The 20,141-nt window shown below is 43.7% G+C and overlaps 1 protein-coding gene across 1 annotated transcript in view; it reads right to left on the bottom strand.

Annotated features, from left to right (window-relative positions):
* Window positions 1-20,141, bottom strand: part of ATP6V0D2 (ATPase H+ transporting V0 subunit d2) — a 33,178-nt gene that overhangs the window by 10,854 nt on the left and 2,183 nt on the right. Inside the window, exon 2 of the mRNA XM_029063756.2 lies at window positions 7,728-7,899. Within this exon, the coding sequence (XP_028919589.1) occupies window positions 7,728-7,899 (172 nt within the window). The remainder of the gene's footprint in view (window positions 1-7,727; window positions 7,900-20,141) is intronic.

Here is a 20,141-nt window from a genome sequence, read left to right as displayed (position 1 = left end):
AAATGACTAAGAGTTTGACACCACAAAAGAAGAGGATGAGGGTATTTTTTCTCCTCCAAACAATAATAATAATAATGGTATTTGTTAAACACTTACTATGTGCCAGGCACTGTTCTAAGTGCTGGGGTTGGACACAGTCCCTGTCCCACATAGGGCTCACAATCTTAATCCCTATTTTAAGGTTGAGAGAACTGAGGCCCAGAGAAGTTAAGTGACTTGTCCAAAGTGACACAGCAGACAAGTGGAATTAGAACCCACAATCTTCTGACTCCCAGGCCTGTGCTCTATACACTAGGCCACATTCTTAGGCACTTCTTCCCCAGAAATTGAAGAGAAAAGTTCTTGGATTCTTGATATTCCCACTTCTTTCATGTTCCTTTTGGGAATTTATAATGATAATAATTATGGTATTTGTTAAGCACCTACTGTGTGCCAGGCACTGTATTAAGCACTGGGGTGAATTCAAGCAAATCAGGTCAGACACAGTCCCTGTCCCACATGGGGCTCCCAGTCCTAATCCCCATTTTACAGATGAGGTAACTGAGGCACAGAGAAGTGAAGTGACTTGACCAAAGTCACACAGCAGACAAGTGGCAGAGTTGGGATTAGAACCCATGACCTGTCTTCCACGCCCATGCTCTATCCACTACACCCTGTTACTTCAGAATAACCCAGTAGGCAAGTGGCAAGCCAGGATTAGAACCCAGGGATCCTCGAGCCTGTGTTCTTTCCACTAGGCCACATTGTTTTTCAGTTAGTAGGCTTATCTGGGCTACAGGCAGTTTCTAGATGAATTAAGTTTAGCTGCCCTGTGACAGCAAGTAAGATGCCTCTCGGATGCCTCTCTTTCTCTGGACATTCTGTCTTGCTCTCACTAGGCAGCAGTGGCAGAAGAGGAAGTAGCAGTGATGGCAATTAGGGGTGGGGTATGCTGTGAGCAATTCCTCCACTCCCCCACAGCCGGGCTCCCATGGCTAGAGCCATAGATAATAATGTTGGTATTTGTTAAGCGCTTACTATGTGCAGAGCACTGTTCTAAGCGCTGGGGTAGACACAGGGGAATCAGGTTGTCCCACGTGGGGCTCACAGTCAATCCCCATTTTACAGATGAGGTAACTGAGGCACAGAGAAGTGAAGTGACTTGCCCACAGTCACACAGCTGACAAGTGGCAGAGCTGGGATTCGAACTCATGAGTCCTGACTCCAAAGCCCATGCACTTTCCACTGACCCACGCTGCTCATCTGTAAAATGGGGATTAACTGTGAGCCTCACGTGGGACAACCTGATTACCCTGTATTTACCCCAGCGCTTAGAACAGTGCTCTGCACATAGTAAGCGCTTAACAAATACCAACATTATTATTATTCACCCCTCAGCCCCAAAGCACTTATGTACATATCAATAATTTATTTATATTAATGTCAGTCTCCCCCTGCAGACTGTGAGCTCACTGTGATTATCCAGGACTCCTTAGCCATTTATAAAGAAACGTTCTGCAAGCTTGTTTAGGGCAGGGAATGTGTCTACTGACTGTGTTGCATTGTACTCATCCAAACAATTAGTACAATGTTTTGTACCCAGTAAGTGCTCAATAAATAGAAATGATTGATTGATTCTTGCAGGGTTTCCCAGAGCTCTCACTTCCATCAGGACTAGGATAATCACTAGGGATAGTGGTCTGATTTTATACTGGGCCAGTCAAGCTTTTGAGCAGGACTGTCTTGTCCAGTACAGAGGCAAAGGAGCCATTTATATTTATTTTTTTTATTTTCAGAACCCAGCTTTCCTCTGAAGTATGTCCTGCCACCGAGTTCCGAGCCTCAGACATGTTGCCTGTGTACAGTCAGTCATATTTTTATTGAGTACTCACTCTGTGCAGAGCACTGTACTAAGCACTTGGGACAGTACAATAACAACAGTATGAACAGACATTTGCTGCTCACAGTGAGCGTACAGTCTACAGGAGGAGACAGGCATTAATATACATAAATGACAGATAAGAACATAAGTGCTGTGGGACTGTGAGAGGGGGATGAATAAAGGGAGCAAGTCACGGTGACACAGAAGGAAATGAAAGAAAAGGAAAATAAGGCTTAGGCAAGGCCTCTTGGAGGAAATGTGCTTTCAAAAAGGTTTTGGAGTGGGGAGAGTAATTGTCTATCCCTGTATAGAGGGACTTGGGAGGGGAATGCAACAGTTCTGGAGTCAGAAGCCCCCAAGAGAAATGCTCTAGGTTTGGGGGAAAAATCAGAATACTTTTTAAAAATGGTATTTGTTAAGCACTTCCTAGGTGCCAGGCACTGTACTGAGATAGATACAACTTTATCAGGTTGGACACAGTCCCTAGTCAGGGACTAGTCAGGGACTGTCCCACTTGGGGCCCAAAATCTTAATCCCCATTTTACACATAAGGAAACTGAGGCACAGAGAAGTTAAGTGACTTGCCCAAGGTCACAGAGCAGACAAGTGGCAGAACCTGGATTAGAATCCAAGTCCTAACTCCCAGGCATGGGCTCTACCCAGTAGGCCACATTGCTTCTCATCCTTCCACAAAGCATAACTTTTGATGCTACCGTTTTACACTGTGTAATCAGTTTAATGCATGGGACTAATGCATCAGATGGGTCTCTATGTCCAGTGTCCTTGACAGACAAACGTGGCCAGCCTAACCTGGGGCCCAGCAAGAACTAGAACAGCACAGGAAGAACAAGTGAGAAGAGAGGGCTCAGGGAAGATCCAGCAGCTGCCATAGCTGCGGAGGTGGTAGTCTTGTGAACAGGGAATTCTTCTGTTTATTGTCATACTGTAATCTCTCAAGCACTTCATACAGTACTCTGAAAACATTAAGCCCTCAATAAATACAACTGAATGAATGAACTGTGCATTCCAAAGCTCCAGATACAGTCACAGGCTCTCTGTGCACAAGCCCATGGAGACAATTAGTTTTATACATAGAAATAATTGCAGCCCCTGCTACACTGAAAACATTCCACGATGCCACAGAGAACAAAGGGCCAAAAGCCCATGCTGGATTGTCCCGGCTCACACATTTGGATACAGAAAATGCCACACCTCAATCTAGACAAAACCATGCTACAAACCCTCACTCTTCTTGGCATCTGGATAAGTGTCCAAACCACTGTTTCTAGCTGCAGCACTCTCTAGTTTGAGTAGGAAATGTCACTTCTTTTTGGCATTGATAAAGTAGGGTAACTCTGTTTTGCAAATTTTAAAAAATCAAATCTGTTCCTGCTACAAAAATAGCAAGTTTCACGATGTTTTAAGTAGCAGCTGTGGTTGGGACCTAACACTTTTCTGTCTGTACCAACAGAAACAGATGGGAGTTAAAAACCACAAACCTGAAATTATTTCAAGTTCACTTCTCAGTCAGCACTGTGCTGTCATTTCCTAAATCAGTGACAAAGCTGCTCTGTCAGGAGACCAGAATGATATGCAATTTTCTTCAGATACTTTTCACACAATAAACCCAGACTTGGGGAATAGTGTGAGAAAACAAATGGCATGCCAATTTTCACAGCATCTGGTCCAACTCTGCTCCTAGGGCTCATTGGCAGAAACCTTTTTCCAAATCATAACTTTACCTATAGGAAGTGTCTGGATGAGAGTGAAAATCAGGGAGGATTTTCAAGGTGCATTCTGGGATGTTCCACACATCTCCTAGTTCTCAGCTCCAAAGAAACTGCTGTAGCTGCATAATTTTTTATGAAAGAATAGGAATACATTTGAAGTAGAGGATCTCCCCATCTAGACTGTAAGCTCATTGTAGTCAGGGAACATGTCTACCAACTCTGTTATATTGTATTCTTCCAAGTACAGTGCCCTGAACACAGTAAGCTTTCAACAAATATGGATTTGTTGATGTCCTTCATTGCAGCCTGAGAAAAACCTCCCTCTTGTCAACTTTGCAAGAAATTAGATGGGAACTCAAATTATTTATCCCAGAGGTGAAGAGTGCTGACTTGCCAGAGTGTCAGTCATATTTGAGTGTCTACTGTGTGCAGAGCACTGAACTAAGCACTTGGGAGAGTATATTGATATATTATACTCTCCCAAGAATTTAGTACAGTGCTCTGCACACAGTCAGCACTCAATATGATTAGCTACAATAAAGCAAAGTTGGTAGACATTTTTTATGATATTTGTTAAGTGCTTACTATGTGCCAGGCATGTACTAAACAATAGGAAAGATACAAACCATGTCTGGTTGGACACATTCCATGTCCTACATAGGGCTCACACCTCATCTATGAAATGGGGATTAAGAGTAACTGAGGCATAGAGAAATTAAGTGCTGCCCAAAGTCACACAGACAAATGGCAAAGCGGGGTTTAGAACTCAGGTCCTTCTGACTTCCGGGCCCATGGTCTATCCACTAGGCCAAGTTGCTTCTATTCATTCATTCATTCAATAGTATTTATTGAGCACTTACTATGTGCAGAGCACTGTACTAAGCGCTTGGGATGAACAAGTCGGCAACAGATAGAGACAGTCCCTGCCGTTTGACGGGCTTACAGTCTAATCGGGGGAGATGGACAGACAAGAACAAGATCAGCACTCAGTTGACCAGTTTAAAGGTATAGTGCCTGGCACATAGTAAGGACTTAAATATCACAATTATTACTATTATTCTGACTCCCTGGCCTGTGCTCTCTCCACTAGGAGCTTTCAGTCTAATGAATAAATTTGGGAAGATGGCTATAGCATGGGCCATAAATCCAGGCTACTGCTTCGCTTATGTTCCAATCTTGACCCTATCCTACAATTCTGAATTGGTGAACTTTTAATATATCTATACTTGTGTCTTAGTGTCAGCCAGCAAGGTTTCCTTTTGTATTTTATTAGTATAACAAGGTTGTTCTTTCTGTGGTTTGTGTCCTGAGCCTCATCTACTAACTTAAGTCTTTTGTCCTAATCCTAGTCAAAGGTTTGTCTGAATTAATATTTCCTTTCTGTTTCTCCGTACTCTTCTCCTCTACTGCTTAATGCCAATTTTTCCTTCTTCCTGATTCACATCATCTGAGTGTCCCTGTTTGCTCTCTTCCACCTTCCCAATTGAACTGTGTATCAGCAGCTATTGTTGTCAGGCAGGCAGAAGCTGGATGGGGATCTAAGAACTGGCCAAAAAGCTCCTTTACTTATGAGGCGGGGAGCTACCCCCAGCTTGTGTAGCTGGGGAAGAAACGGTGGATGGAGAAGTGAAGCTTGGGGCAAAGCTGCTCATCTTCTGCCATGGCCCAAAAATATGTTAATAAAATTTTGGGACAAGAGCAAAAGCATTAAAAAATGATCAAACAATGAACAACAACAACAAAAAATTCCAGGTACCCAAATGCAGCAGCGCATCAAAGCATGAGACAACTAAACCATTGATCCTGGTAATATATATCCAGCTCAGCTAGTGCTGGCACATACAGCTCTAGCTGGGATGTTTGAGTCACGTCAGGTGGCTGGGTCATCTGCAGAGAAGCAGTGTGGCCTAGCTGATAAAGCATGCACCAGGGAGTCAGAAGGACCTGGTTTCAAATTCCAGATCCTCCACTCATCTGCTATGTGACCTTGGGCAAGTCACTTAACTTCTCTGTGCCTGAGTTACCTCAACTATGAAAGGGGGATTAAGACTGTGAGCCCCATGTGGGACAATCTGATTACCTTGTATCCCCCCCAGCGCTTAGAACAGTGCTTGGCATGCCATTATTATTCAAGCTCTCATAATATCCCAACTGGATTACTGTGTCAGCCTTCTCTCTGATCTGCCTTCCTCTTGTCTCTTTCCACTCCAGTCTATTCTTCATTCTGTTGCCCGGATCATCTTCCTACAGAAACGCTCTGGGCATGTCACTCCCCTTCTTAAAAACCTCCAGTGGTTGCTTAACCTCTGCATGAAACAAAAACTCCTCACTCTTGGCTTCAAAGCTCTCCATCATCTTGCCCCCTCCTACCTCCCTTCTCTCTTTCTACTGCCCACCCATACACTCCACTGCCGCTCACCTCACCGCCCCCCATTCACGCCTATCCCGCCGTTGACTCCTGTTCCATGTCCTACCACTGTCCTGGAATGCCGACCCTCCTCACGTCCGTCAAACTAACTCTCTTCCCCTCTTCAAAGCCCTACTCAGAGCTCACCTCCTCCAAGAGGCCTTCCCAGACTGAGCTCCCACCTTTTCCTTCTGCTCCCCCTCTACCCTCTCCTCCTCCCCCTCCCCCCTTCCCCTCAGCACTGTGCTCATTTGTATATATTATTTATTACCATATTTATTTTGTTAATGAGGTGTACATCCCCTTGATTCCATTTATCCTACTAATGTCATCTTGTTTTTGTTTTGTTCTGTTTTGCTCTGCTGTCTGTTTCCCCCGTTTAGACTGTGAGCCCATTATTGGGCAGGGATTGTCTCTATCTGTTGCCATATTATACATTCCAAGTGCTTTGTACAGTGCTCTGCACATAGTAAGCACTCAAATACTATTGAATGAATGAATGAACTTAACTTCTCTGGGCCTCAGTTACCTCATCTGTAAAATGGGAATTAAGTCTGCGAGCCCCAAGTGAGACAAGGACTACATTCAACCTAATTGTTTTCCAACTACATCTGCACTAAACAGTGCCAGGAACATAGCAGGCACTTAAAATGCCATAAACAACAACCCCCCTCCAAAAAACTGATCCTTGAGCAGTGCCTCAGTGCCACTTACTGACAAATATGTACACTTTCAGAGTGATTATATAATGACAGTGACTTGCAAAATCAGAGAACAAGTAGGGATGGAGTTTCAGTACTTTTTATTTCAATGGTCCATTAACAGCAAACCCAAAGAAACTGTGTGGCAGTCTTGTCAGACTCCCTGCATCCCACTCTGATGGATCTTCTGTTCTCATCCCTTTGGAGTCATCAAGGCATCAAGGATAGCACTAGCCCACGGTGGTGGGGGTGGGGAGGTCCCTCTATTGCCCTGGCTGGGAGACAACATGAATTCTTGCTCTCCTTCTGAGGGAATTAGAATTCCCTCAGATTCCAGAGGGCACCTCATTCTCCTCCTCCAGAGTCAGAATTCCCCTGCCTGAGGTTGTCATGATGTGGGACTGGGTTCCTATGAATGCTGTGATGACTCTTGCTGCCACTTTGAGGTGAGCAACATGGTCCCAGACTAAACATTTCCTCTATATCCAAACTGCTACTACATTTATCTAAACACCTATTCAATCCTGCCTTAGTCCATTAGCCTCCTGCTGACCTCCCTGCCTTCTGTCTCTCCCCACTCCAGGCTGTACTTCACTCTGCTGACCAGATCAATTTTATATAACAATGTTGGGTCGACATTCCCCCCGACCAAGGTCACTTAAACATGTGGCAGAACTGGGATTAAAACCCAGGTCCTGACTCCCAGCTCCGTGTTCTATCCACTAAGCCATGCTGCTTCTACTCTTCCCCCATGCTGAGTACAGTGCTCTGCACACAGTAGGTGCTCACTGATTCTTTTGAAAGAATGAAATGCCAATGAAGGACCATGAAATCTAAGCAGAGATTGTTTCCATCAAAATTCCTGTTCAGTGAGCAGTAAAACCATAGCCCCCAAAATCCTAGAGGACCTTTAGCTTTACACATGTGCAAGTCTGTGAAGCACCACCAGAATATTTTCTGCTTTTCCCTACCTATTTCTGGTTGACTAGCTGGGGGCTATCTTTTTGCAAGGACACAGTTTCACTTACGTAATAAAAGTAAAGAATGTGCTGAGTGGCTCCAAGGAGTGGTTTCTGAAATAGTGAAATTCTGCACACAATTTCTTCCTCATTTCATTGTCAATGGTAGAAACGGTGAGAGGGCCTGTTTGGCTAGCCAAGAAATTTCCATAGTCAGTAGTCTGGAGGTGGATCTTCAGATCTGAAATTAAGCCACAAGTCAGGTTAATAGCCGTCCTTCCTGCAAGAATATATGAGTAATCACTACTTGTTGCTTTCACATTATTTCAAAGTTTAAAGAACACAATGATTAAGAGAAGCTGTTACCCTTCATTCTAAACAAGTTGTGTTGAAGTGGCTATAGTTTCAATTCTGATAGAAAAACAATCCCAGGAGCTTACTATTTGCCATCCTAATAATGACTGTGGTATTGCTAAGAACTTATGATGAAACAAGGACTGAGGTAAATACAATACAATCGGATCAGAGACAGTCCTTTTCCCACCCAGAGCTCATAGTCTAAGTAGGAGGGTGAACAGTTATTTAATTCCCATTTTACAGATGAGGAAGCTGAGACACAGAGATGTTACCCCACTTGCCCAAGGTCACACAACAGGCAAGTGGCAGAGCTGGGATTCTAATTATTAATAATAATGTTGATAACAAAAATAGTATTTGATAAATCCTTACTATCTGCCAAGCACTGTACTAAACACCTCAGTGTTTAGTACACTATAAGTAAATGAGATCCAACAGCATTGCTGTTCCAGATGGGGCTCACAGTCTAGAGGAGAGAACAGGAATGTAATCCCCATTTTACAGATGAGGAAACAAAACCAGGTCATCTGATTCCCAGTCCTAAATTTTTTCCATTAAGCCATGTTGCATCTTTTTCCTTAAAGACAATCCTGTCTTTTGATTTAAGTGGCATATAACTACACATGATATGTTTCCATAACCAGGCACCAATACCAAAGTTAACCAGCACTACAGTACACCTTCATTTTGAAGCTTCATTTCACACTGATACTGTACTCCATTCAGAAGTCTTGTATAATTTAGCTTTTCTTATTTTACTACTTTCAGGCCATCACTGGACAATTTTGTCTAAGTATCAGAAGCCACTGATAGAATTCAATTTTGGGTTGCCAGTGAGAATCTTTGTGAGCCCTTCGGAGCCCCTCTGGACGGGCTTTCCTCATTAATTTTTATCTCCTCACCTTACTGGCCAAGAGAAGCAGTATGGTCTAATGGCAAGAGCACCGGCTTGGGTGTCAGAGGTCTTGGGTTCTAATCCCATCTCTACCACTTGTCTGCTGTGCGACCTTGGGCATGTTATAAATTCTCTGAGCCTCAGTTTCCTCATCTGTAAAATGGGGATTGAGACTGTGAGCCCCATGTGGGAAAGGGACTGAGTCCAATTTGATTAACTTGTATCTACCCCAGTGTTTAGAACAGTGCTTGGCACATAGTAAGTGCTTAATTACCATAATTACTATTACTCCTTCCTCTGACAGCTGCCACTTTAGCAATCAATTATACTTACTGAGCACTGTACTAAGCACTAGGATAGTCTTATCCCCACATTGCACATACGTACATCTCTCTAGAACTTATTGCTTTCTCCTACTTGTTCTTTAGTGTCTCTCAACTGCTAGATTGATTGTAAGATCTTTGAGGTCTGGGATCACATCTACTAACACTACTGCACCCTCCCAAGTGCTTAGTCCAGTGCTTGTCACAGAGTAAGCACTCAAATATTTGATTGATTGATGTTTTAGCACTGCTGCTGGTCCAGGGAAAAGAGCAAGCCTCAGATTCAGGACACTTGGATTTTAGTCCTGTTCTTTGCTAAAGTAATAACACTCATTCAATTGTATTTACTGAGCGCTTACTATGTGCAGAGCACTGTACTAAGCACTTGATGCCAAGTACTGTACTAAAACCTGGGGTAAAGACAATTAAGTTGGACATAATACCTGTCCCAAGTAGAGCTCACAATCTAAGGAAGAACAGGAATTTAATCCCATTTTAGAGATGAGGAAATTGAGCCACAAAGAAGTTAAGTGTCTTGTTGAAAATCCACAGCAGGCAAGAGGCAGCGCCGGTATCAGAACCCAAGACTTCTGACTTCCAAGGACTGGGCTCTTTCCACTGGGCCACTCTGCCACCCCAGTGACAACCGATGAGACTACACAAGCATTACAAAAGTGTGCTTCATCTGCTTCTCCCAAGGTCTCATTTTTCGTTCCCCTCAAGTCCATCTTCTAACTTTACTTTTGTCTTGACTCTCCAACTTTCTACCCCTTGCTCATATTGTTCACCTCGCCTGGAACTGCCTCTCCCACCAGCTCTGCCATAATGCAGTCCTCCTCCATCTTCAAAGTCCACCTAAATCCTACCTGCTCCAAGAATGGCTCCTCAATTAATTTCTAACACGCCAATCTAAAAGATAACCAGGGCATTCATATCCATTCACAGCACTTATGCATACTCAATTTTCCCCTGGCTTGGAACTTCTTCCCTAAATCTCTGCCCTTATTCCAAATCTCTTTAATAGCCCACCTCCTCCAATGAGCCTTCCCCAACCATCTCTAGTACTTATGCATATTGATTTGTTTCATGTTTGGTCCACCTTTACAGCATCACTAAAACCCATCCTTTCCTCTCCAAACTGCAACCATGTTAGTCCAGTCACTTACCCTATCCCATCTTGGTTACTGTATCGGCCTCCTTGCTGACCTACTAGCCTGCTGTCCTTACTTCACTCTGCTGCCCAGATTATTTTTCTACGAAAACGTTCAGAACATGGTTCCCCCTCCTCAAAAATTTCCAGTGGCTGCCCATCCACCTCTGCAAACAAAATCTCCTCACCATTGGCTTCAAAGTACTCATTCCCCTTGCCCCCTCCTATCTTACCTCCTTACTCTCTTACAACCCAGGCCACACATTTAGCTCCCCTGGTGATAATCTTCTCACTGTACCTCAATCTCATTTATCTTGTGGCCAACTTCTCCTCCATATCCTGCCTCTGGCCTGCAATGCCCTCCCTCCTCATATCTGAAATACAATTACTCTCCCCCCTTCAAAGTCTTATTGCAAGGACTTCTCCAAGAGGCCTTCCCTTACTCAACCCTCCTTTCCTCTTCTCCTACTCCCTGTGTCACTCTGCCTTGTTCCCTCTGTTCACCACCTCCTGCCAGCCCCACAACACATATACATATCTATAATTTATATTTTCTGTCTCCCTCTCTAGGCTGAAAGCTCCTTATGGGCAGGGAGTCTATTATATTGTACTCTCCCAAGTGCTTAGTACAGTGCTGTGCACACAGTAAACACTCAAATACTATTGCATATTCATTTATAAATAAAACAAATAAATATGATTGATTACAGTGGTATTTGTTAAGCACTTAATGGACACCAAGCATTGCACTAAACACTGGAGTAGACAGACACATGGGGTGCCCTAAGGGTTGGGAGGTGCTGAATCCCCATTTTACATGTGAGGAAGTTGAGCCACATAAAAGTTCAGTGACTTGCTTAGGGTCCTACAGCAGCAGATCAGAAGTAGAATCCAGGTCCTCTCTGTCTTCTCTGCCATCTTGCTGCAATGGCTAATTGAGAAGGGTGGGGAATTGAACTTCCTGTGGAGTCAGGGACCCCTCAGCTTTCCAAACAACGATATTTATTAAGTGCTTATTGTGTGCAGAGCACTATATTAAGGAGTAATTCCCTCTTCCAGGTGTCAGGCTGGTTTGAGGCGAGAATAAGGGGGATGGTGGAAAGTAGGCTTTCCTTAGTTTTTTCAGGCTATTAAAAATTTGAAGTCAAACCCAGAAGAAGAGTTCTTCATCAAAAGTGTATTTCCAGAAAATGAAAGTTCTCTTCCTGACACCAAGCCTTCCCAAATGAATAGCAGGGTGATTTCGGAAGGATGCTGGATGAAGATGGTGATTTTCCTCTTACTGGTTTTTATAAAGCAAGGGAGAAATGGGAAATGAAGTAGAGGGGTTGTTCCAGACACGGGGAACAGCATGAAGTCTAGAAGGGAGATTGCCCAGCTGGATCTGTCCTGAGCTCAAAATGTTCTTTGGCCCTTTTCAAACAGCACTGTGTGGAGACTACAGTATTAAAACAAAAACCCCCATTCAAATTTCACTTACTTTGCATTTCCAAATGATTCACAAACTATCATTTATGGAGAAGCACCAAACTGCTTGAAGCTGTCTTACACATTAAATATAGTTTCAGACATCTTGCTGGGGGCCTGGAAAATCCCTATTAGGTGGTAGTCCTAAGCCAATTTAACATCCTGAACTTCAGTGAATTGAGCTCTTAAAATTGGCATATTTCGGATCTGTGGCTGGCTGACGATGAGGTTCTGCTGCCGAGAGGAAAGTCTTCCCTCCAACTTGTACAATTAGTACCATAAAGGCCTGGGTCTGACTACTGAAATCATTTTACAAAAAAAAAAAAGCAAACACACATGATGACTCCAAGTGTGTGCCTTCCCTCCGCCTCCCGCCCCCCCCAACACACATGGCCCCCTTACCCCCCTGCACACGACACCCTGTCCCCCACTCCACACACATACAGAATATTTTACTGCCTCTTGGTAGCTATTTTGTACTAGATTTGATTTATAATTTGATATGGTAGCCTTCCTTCACAACATTTAAAGATTTGCCAACTGAAGTGTTAAAAATAATCCTCTTAAAAACACAATATTTTGCTTGAGGTACATATGCTCCTTTTCAGTTGAAGAACTTTAGAAGCCTTCTGGCTACTTCACTCAATCCTTGCATCTTACCCTCTTTGGAAAATTCATCTTGGGTCTTTGCAATACATTCCAAGAAGCACAGACTTCTTGTAGTCAAGGAAGGTATCAACCAACTCTGTTGTATTTTGCCAAGGGCAGGGAGGAGGCAGATGCAGTAGGCAAGGAGGGATAACAGTTTTTGGATCAGCAGAGAAGCAGTTTGGATGCAGAGGAAAGGGCAAATTTTAGCAATGTTGAAAAAGTAGAACTGACAGGATTTGGTGAAAGAATATGTGGGATGAATGAAAGATGTCATAGGTAAGGCCAAGGTTACAAACCTGTGAGATAGGATAGTTGTGTACATTCATTCAACGGTATTTATTGAATACTGTGGAAGAACACTGTATTCATTCATTCATTCAATAGTATTTATTGAGCGCTTACTATGTGCAGAGCACTGTACTAAGCGCTTGGAATGAACAAGTCGGCAACAGATAGAGACAGTCCCTGACATTTGACGGGTTTACAGTCTAATCGGAGGAGACAGACAGACAAGTACAATGGCAATAAATAGAGTCAAGGGGAAGAACATCTCGTAAAAACAATGGCAACTAAATAGAATCAAGGCGATGTACATTTCATTAACAAAATAAATAGGGTAATGAAAATATATACAGTTGAGCAGATGAGTACAGTGCTGAGGGGATGGGAAGGTAGAGGGGGAGGAGCAGAGGGAAATGGGGGAAAAGAGGGTTAAGCTGTGGAGAGGTGAAGGGGGGACGGTAGAGGGAGAAGGGGAGCTCAGTCTGGGAAGGGCTCTTGGAAGAGGTGAGTTTTAAGTAGGGTGCTAAACACTTGGAAAGTACAATTCAGCAATAGAGACAATCCCTGCCCACAGTGGGCTGTCTATAGTGATGGGAAAGTCAGGGGAAGAATGGAGTTTGGGTGGGAAAATGAGGAGCTCTGTTTTGGACATGTGAAGTTTGAGATGTTGGCAGGACAACCAAGTAGAGATTTCGAAGGCAGGAGGTAATGTGAGACTGCAGAGGAAAGAGCTCAGGGCTAGAGAGCTAGATTTGGGGATCATCTTTGTAGAGACAGATGGTAGTTGAAGTTGTGGAAGCAAATAAGCTTCCCAAGGGAGTAAGAGTAAGTAAATGGAAAATGGAAAGGGACTCAGAACTGAGCCTTGGGGGACAAACATTAGATGGGGAGGTGGCAGAGGGGTGAGCCTGTGAAAAGGGCTGAGAAGGTGTGGTCAGAGAGAGAGAGGAGAACCAGAAGATGACCTTGTCAGCAAAACCAAGGTTTGATCATGTTTCTAAGAGAAGGGGGTGGTCAACATTGTTAAAGGCAGCTGAGAGGCTAAGGAGGATTAGGATGGAGTAGAGCCCATTAAATTTGTCAAGGAAGAGATCATTGGTGTGAGAAGCAGTGTGGTCTTGTGGAAAGAGCTCCAGCCTGGGAGTCAGAGGATGTGGATTCTAATCTCAGGTCCACCACATGCACGCTGTTTGACCTTGAGTTAGTCACTTTACTTCTTTGTGCCTCAGTTACCCCATCTGTAAAAAGGTGATTAAATCTTACTCCCTCCATTTTACAGTGTGAGCACTGTATGGGATAGAGACTGTGTCCAACCTGATTAACATGTATTCATTCAGAGGAATTTATTAAGCACTTACTGTATGCAGAGCACTGTACTAAATGCTTGGGAAAAGTGCAATACATCAGTCAAGAGTGACATTCCCTGCCCACAAGGAGTTCAAAATCTTGAGGAATTTCTACTCCAGAGTCCTGTATCTACATTGCATCGCACCTACTGAGCACTTAAATACCATAATTACTATTATCATCATTAGAGAGGGCAGTTCCAATGGAGTGGAGGAGTCACTGCAACATGGCCCAGTGGAAGGAGCACGGGCTTGGGAGTCAGAGGTCACGAGTTCAAATCTCTGCTCTGCCACTTGTCAGCTGTGTGACTGTGGGCAAGTCATTTAACTTCTCTGTGCCTCAGTTCCCTCATCTGTAAAATGGGGATAAAGACTGTGTGCCTCCCATGGGACAACCTGATTACCCTGTATCTACCCCAGCACTTAGAACAGTGCTCTGCACATAGTAAGCACTTAAATACCAACATTATTATTATAGGTAGAATCAAACTTTTTGCTCCCTCTGGACAAATAAGCCCCAGGCACTTGGGTTTTCCAGGAGTAACCACAGGTAAGAGTTTGTAGGAGCAAGGCTTCCAGTATCCAAAGCCTGGAAATAAAGCTGATAAGAGGAAGGTCAGAGATGCCAGCAGCTTATCCTTTCGACGGTAAGCTCGTTGTGGGCAGGGAACATGTCTACCAACTCCTGTGTATTGTACTCTCCCAAGCATTTAGTACAGTCCTCTACACACAGTAAGGACTCAGTAAATACCACTGATTGCTGAGTCCACGTGGGACAACCTGATTACCTTGTAACTACCCCAGTGCCTACAACAGTGCTCAGCACATAGTAAGCGCTTAAATTCCATTATTATTATTAATGCCACTGCCCGCCAGTCACAATCTATGCTCAGCAAGCCTCTGTTTCTAATCAGACCAGATCAGAGCTCCCCCCTTTCTCTCCAGAGCAAAGAAGAATTTGTTGGTACATTCATCCTGAAAAAAATCAGCAAAACTTTGGCTCCCATTAAAAACCTCGTTATGAATCTAATAGGACAACTTTTGCAGATTTATCTATATATAAATTCTTTCTACAGTGGTCTTTTAAATCATCCAACAGGTTTCTGAGGCCCAAAGAAAATGATATGAGATTGGTTAGGCTTATTAGAAGAAAGATTTTACTGTGTTTGCATTCTCACACTTTGGCATGCAAATGTGAAATTAAGCAGAGTCAGTCAATCCATGCTGGATAAGTAGGGAACATAATAATAATGGTGGTATTTGTTAAGCGCTTACTATGTGCAAAGCACTGTTCTAAGCGCCGGGGGATACTAGGTGAACAGGTTGTCCCACGTGGGGCTCACAGTTTTTAATCCACATTTTACAGATGAGGTAACTGAGGACAGAGAAGTTAAGTGACTTGCCCAAAGTCACCCAGCTGGCAAGGGACAGGGTCTGGATTCGAACCCATGACCTCTGACTCCCAAGCCCTGGCTCTTTCCAGTAATGTCTAGCAATGCTGTTGTATTGTAATAATAATGATGGTATTTGTTAAGTGCCTACTATGTGCCAAGCACCAAATACCATTGATTGATTGGGTTTGTTTCAAATGGTCAGGCCCCTGCCTAGCTCAGTCAGGGACATTTCAGACACCGGTTGAAACTCGTGAGTCCCAGTGTTTCTCTAGAATTAAACTGAACAAGGTCAGAACAAACCAATTCCTCAGGTGGAAAGTTGTTATTAGGTGAGGAGTTTGTTATTCCTTAAAAATGCAGCCCAATGTTTGCAAAACACTGAAAAGGGTGGAACTGCTTCAGGAATTTCGGAGAAGTCAAAATGCTAAGAGTTCCTGACTAGCCCAAAACCCAGTGTAGGGGTAGGGAGGAGGTTATTCTTTGGAGATCAGAGGGTTTAAACAAGAGGGAAAAATTCCCTACAGGCACAACTGTCAAACAATTGGAGCCATTTGGGGTTTGGGATTTCCAGATAAAAATGTTAATATTTATTCAGTACAAGAGGACCTGGCACAACTGCTACATAAAGGTACACAGAGCACGCAATAGAAATCCACTAAAGGAGACTGAATTTCAACTGACATGAAGAAAAAGTATTTCTGGGTTTCTTCCTCCTCAAGTTAGTTCATCCACTATTAAGATGCATAACCTCATTATGCCTAACTTGACTTGCAGTAGATATAAGCCAGCGTAAATCAAGAATCACTGATACATAAATAGTGCTCAGGAGAATTTTTTTGATACAGTTGAGTGTAGTCACATTTATAACTCATTAACATTACTGCCCCACCCCCAATTTATTCTTCATATCCATAAAATTCAGACAGGCATAGTTTTAATGTATATTAAAAAAACACACATTTCAATGATCAGATAATTATTTTCGTGTTTAAAACCCTTTTGGAGAGAAAGTAAGTCTGGTTAGCATCTTTGATTCAATATTTTCCATAATTTCGGTCTGTATTAAGTGTGAATATCCATGCAAACCCCTGAAGGCCTGAAGCAGGGTGAATTCTCTTTCCCAGTTTACAGATGGGAAAACTGTGCCAAAGCACTTTTTAAAATGGTAATTGTTAAACACTAATAGCCAGGACTATACTAAGCATCGGGGTAGATACAAGCTAATCAGGTTGGAGACAGTACATGTCCCACATGGGGCTCACAGTTTTAATCCCCATTTTACAGATGAGGTAACTCACTCCCTTCTGTGTGTCCCTGAGTTGCTCTTCCTCCCTCCCAGTTCCTTAGCACTTATGTACATATCTGTAATTTTATTTATTTGTATTGATGTCTGTCTCCCCCCTCTAGACTGTCAGCTCATTGTGGGCAGGGAATGTCACTGTTTTCTGTATTGTACTTTTCCAAGCACTTAGTACGGTGCCCTGTACACAGTAAGTGCTCAAATATGACAGAATGAATGAGGCATAGAAAACTGACTTACCCAAGGTCACATATCAGACAAGTGGCGGAGCTGGAATTAGAACACTTAAATAATAATAATGTTGGCATTTGTTAAGCACTTACTATGTGCAGAGCTCTGTTCTAAGCGCTGGGGGAGATACAGGGTAATCAGGTTGTCCCATGTGAGGCTCATTTTACAGATGAGGTAATTGACAGATTTACAGATGAGGTAATTGAGGCACAGAGAAGTGAAGTGACTTGCCCACAGTCACACAACGGACAAGTGGCAGAGCCAGGAGTCGAACTCATGACCTCTGACTCCGAAGCACAAGCTCTTTCCTCTGAGCCACGCTGCTTCCCAAACAGCTTGTTTCCAGTGTGTCATGCTAGGCTCTGACAGACACATCTCTCGGACAGAAAATTTCCATTCATTCCCAGCCGAGAAAGGACAGGAACAGACAAGATGGCAGCCAGTGCTGCCATGATTTTCACCACGGCCAAGAAGGGGTCAGTTTCCCTGGGAACACCACCAATGCCACCTGGGCAGAGCAGCAGAACAAAACTGGCTTCAAAAGTTATTAGTGGGAAGTCCTGGAATGAACACTTGCTAACCTTCTCTCTGGGCCTCAAACTCACCTGTCTCTCCACCGACCCCTGGCCCAGAACACCCTCTCTCCTCAAATCCGCCGATCACTGCCCCCCCTTCCTTAAAAGCCTTACTGAAGGCACATTTTCTCCAAGAGCCCTTCCCAGACTAAACCCCATTTTTCCTCAGTCCCATTCCCTTCCATGTCACCATGATTCATTTCCTTACCTCTTCCCCCCACCCCCTGCCCCACAGTACTTATGTATATATGTTTATCTTTAATCCTATTTATATTGATGCCTGCTTACTTGTATTGATGATATCTGTCTTCCCTCCCTCTAGACTGTGAGCCCACTGTGGGCAGGGATTGTCTCTCTTTGCTGTATTGGACTTTCCGGGCTTAGGAGTCAGAGATCATGGGTTCTAATCGCAGCTCAGCCACTTGTCAGGTGTGTGACCTTGGGCAAATCACTTAACTTCTCTATGGCCCTTCCTACCTCTCCTCCCTTCTCTCTTTCTACCACCCACCCCGCACGCTCCGCTCCTCTGCCGCCCACCTCCTCACCATCCCTCGGTCTCGCCTATCCCGCCGTCGACCCCTGGGTCACGTCCTCCCGCGGTCCTGGAACGCCCTCCCTCCTCACCTCCGCCAAACTGATTCTCTTTCCCTCTTCAAAACCCTACTTAAAACTCACCTCCTCCAAGAGGCGTTCCCAGACTGAGCTCCTCTTCTCCCTCTACTCCCTCTGCCATCCCCCCTTTACCTCTCCACAGCTTAACCCTCTTTTTCCCCTTTTCCCTCTGCTCCTCCACCTCTCCCTTCCCATCCCCACAGCACTGTACTCGTCCACTCAACTGTATATATTTTTCGTTACCCTATTTATTTTGTTAATGAATTGTACATCGCCTTGATTCTATTTAGTTGCCATTGTTTTTACGAGATGTTCTTCCCCTTGACTCTATTTATTGCCATTGTTCTTGTCTGTCCGTCTCCCCCGATTAGACTGTAAGCCCGTCAAACGGCAGGGACTGTCTCTATCTGTTGCCGACTTGTTCATCCCAAGTGCTTAGTACAGTGCTCTGCACATAGTAAGCGCTCAATAAATACTATTGAATGAATGAATGAATATGACCTAGTTCCCTCATCTGTAAAATGGGGATGAAGACTGTGAGCCCTATGTGGGCTCACCTGATTACCGTGTATCTACCCCAGTGCTTAAAACAGTGCTCGGCACATAGTAAGCGCTTAACAAATACCAACATTTATTTTAGTACAGTGCTCTGCCCACAGTAAGTGCTCAATATATACAATTGACTGAATGAATGAATTTGAGGATCTGGGTGGCAGGACCAGGTCTGTAGGAAAGGGAGTTTGAAGAGTAGAAACTTCTATAGACAGTCCTATAGACTGTAAGCTCATTGTGGGCAGGAAAAGTGTTCATTTATTGTCATCTTGTACTCCCCCAAGCATCTAGTACAGTGCTCTGCATACAGTAAGTACTCAGTAAATACAACTGAATGAACTACCTGGCTCTAAGTAAGCAAGGAACTGCTTGGAACCAGACAACTAACCAGGGGGGCCTACAGCACCCTATATGGACACCATCCCTCCAGGATACAGGATACCCTGAAAAATCCAGGGTATTCTGGTGAGCGAGCCTCACCCTGAAAAAGCCAAGGGGGCCTTCCTTAGTGGTTCTGGTAAATCGATCCATCCTGAGCCATGCTGCTACCAAAAGCTATTAGCAAGTACATTCAGCTGAGTTCTGTTCCTCACTTCTTAGCTGCTCTATCAATCAATTATTATTATAATTGACAATTATATAATATATAATTATATATAAAAATATAATTATATTATAATTATAATTATCCATCTATCTATCAATTATTGAATAATAATAATAATAACAACAACAGTATTTGTTAAGCACTTACTATGTTCAAAGTACTGTTCTAAGCTCTGGGGTGGATACAAGGTAATCAGGGTGGACACAGTTCCTGTCCCATATTTGAGCAGAGCACTGTACTAAGCACCATAGACTAGTTAGAGGTGATCCCAGTCCACAAGGAGCTCCTCCACTCACCTTTTCTGCTCCTCCCCCTCTCCCGCCCCATCCCCTCAGCACTGCACTCGTCCGCTCAACTGTATATATCTTCTATTTATTTTGTTTAATGAGATGTACATCACCCTGATTCTATTTATTTGCCATTGTTTTAATGAGATGTTCTTCCCCTTGACTATTTATTGCCATTGTTCTTGTCTGCCTGTTTCCCCCAATTAGACTGTAAGCCCGTCAAAAGGCAGGGACTGTCCCTATCTGTTGCCGATTTGTACATTCCAAGCGCTTAGTACAGTGCTCTGCACATAGTAAGCACTCAATAAATACTATTGAATGAATGAATAGTTCCTGTACCCCCATCTTTCTTTACCTTCCTTTCTTCTGACCTTCCTCTACCTGGTGATCAGCTTTCTGGTCACCTATGGCTGGGACTGTAACGAAAGGCTTGCAAAGCCAGAAGAGGGGGTGG

The sequence above is a fragment of the Ornithorhynchus anatinus genome, chromosome 4 (assembly GCF_004115215.2).
Source record: "Ornithorhynchus anatinus isolate Pmale09 chromosome 4, mOrnAna1.pri.v4, whole genome shotgun sequence".
Classification (NCBI taxonomy): Eukaryota; Metazoa; Chordata; class Mammalia; order Monotremata; family Ornithorhynchidae; genus Ornithorhynchus; species Ornithorhynchus anatinus.
This window is presented reverse-complemented; position numbering and strand designations above follow the sequence as displayed.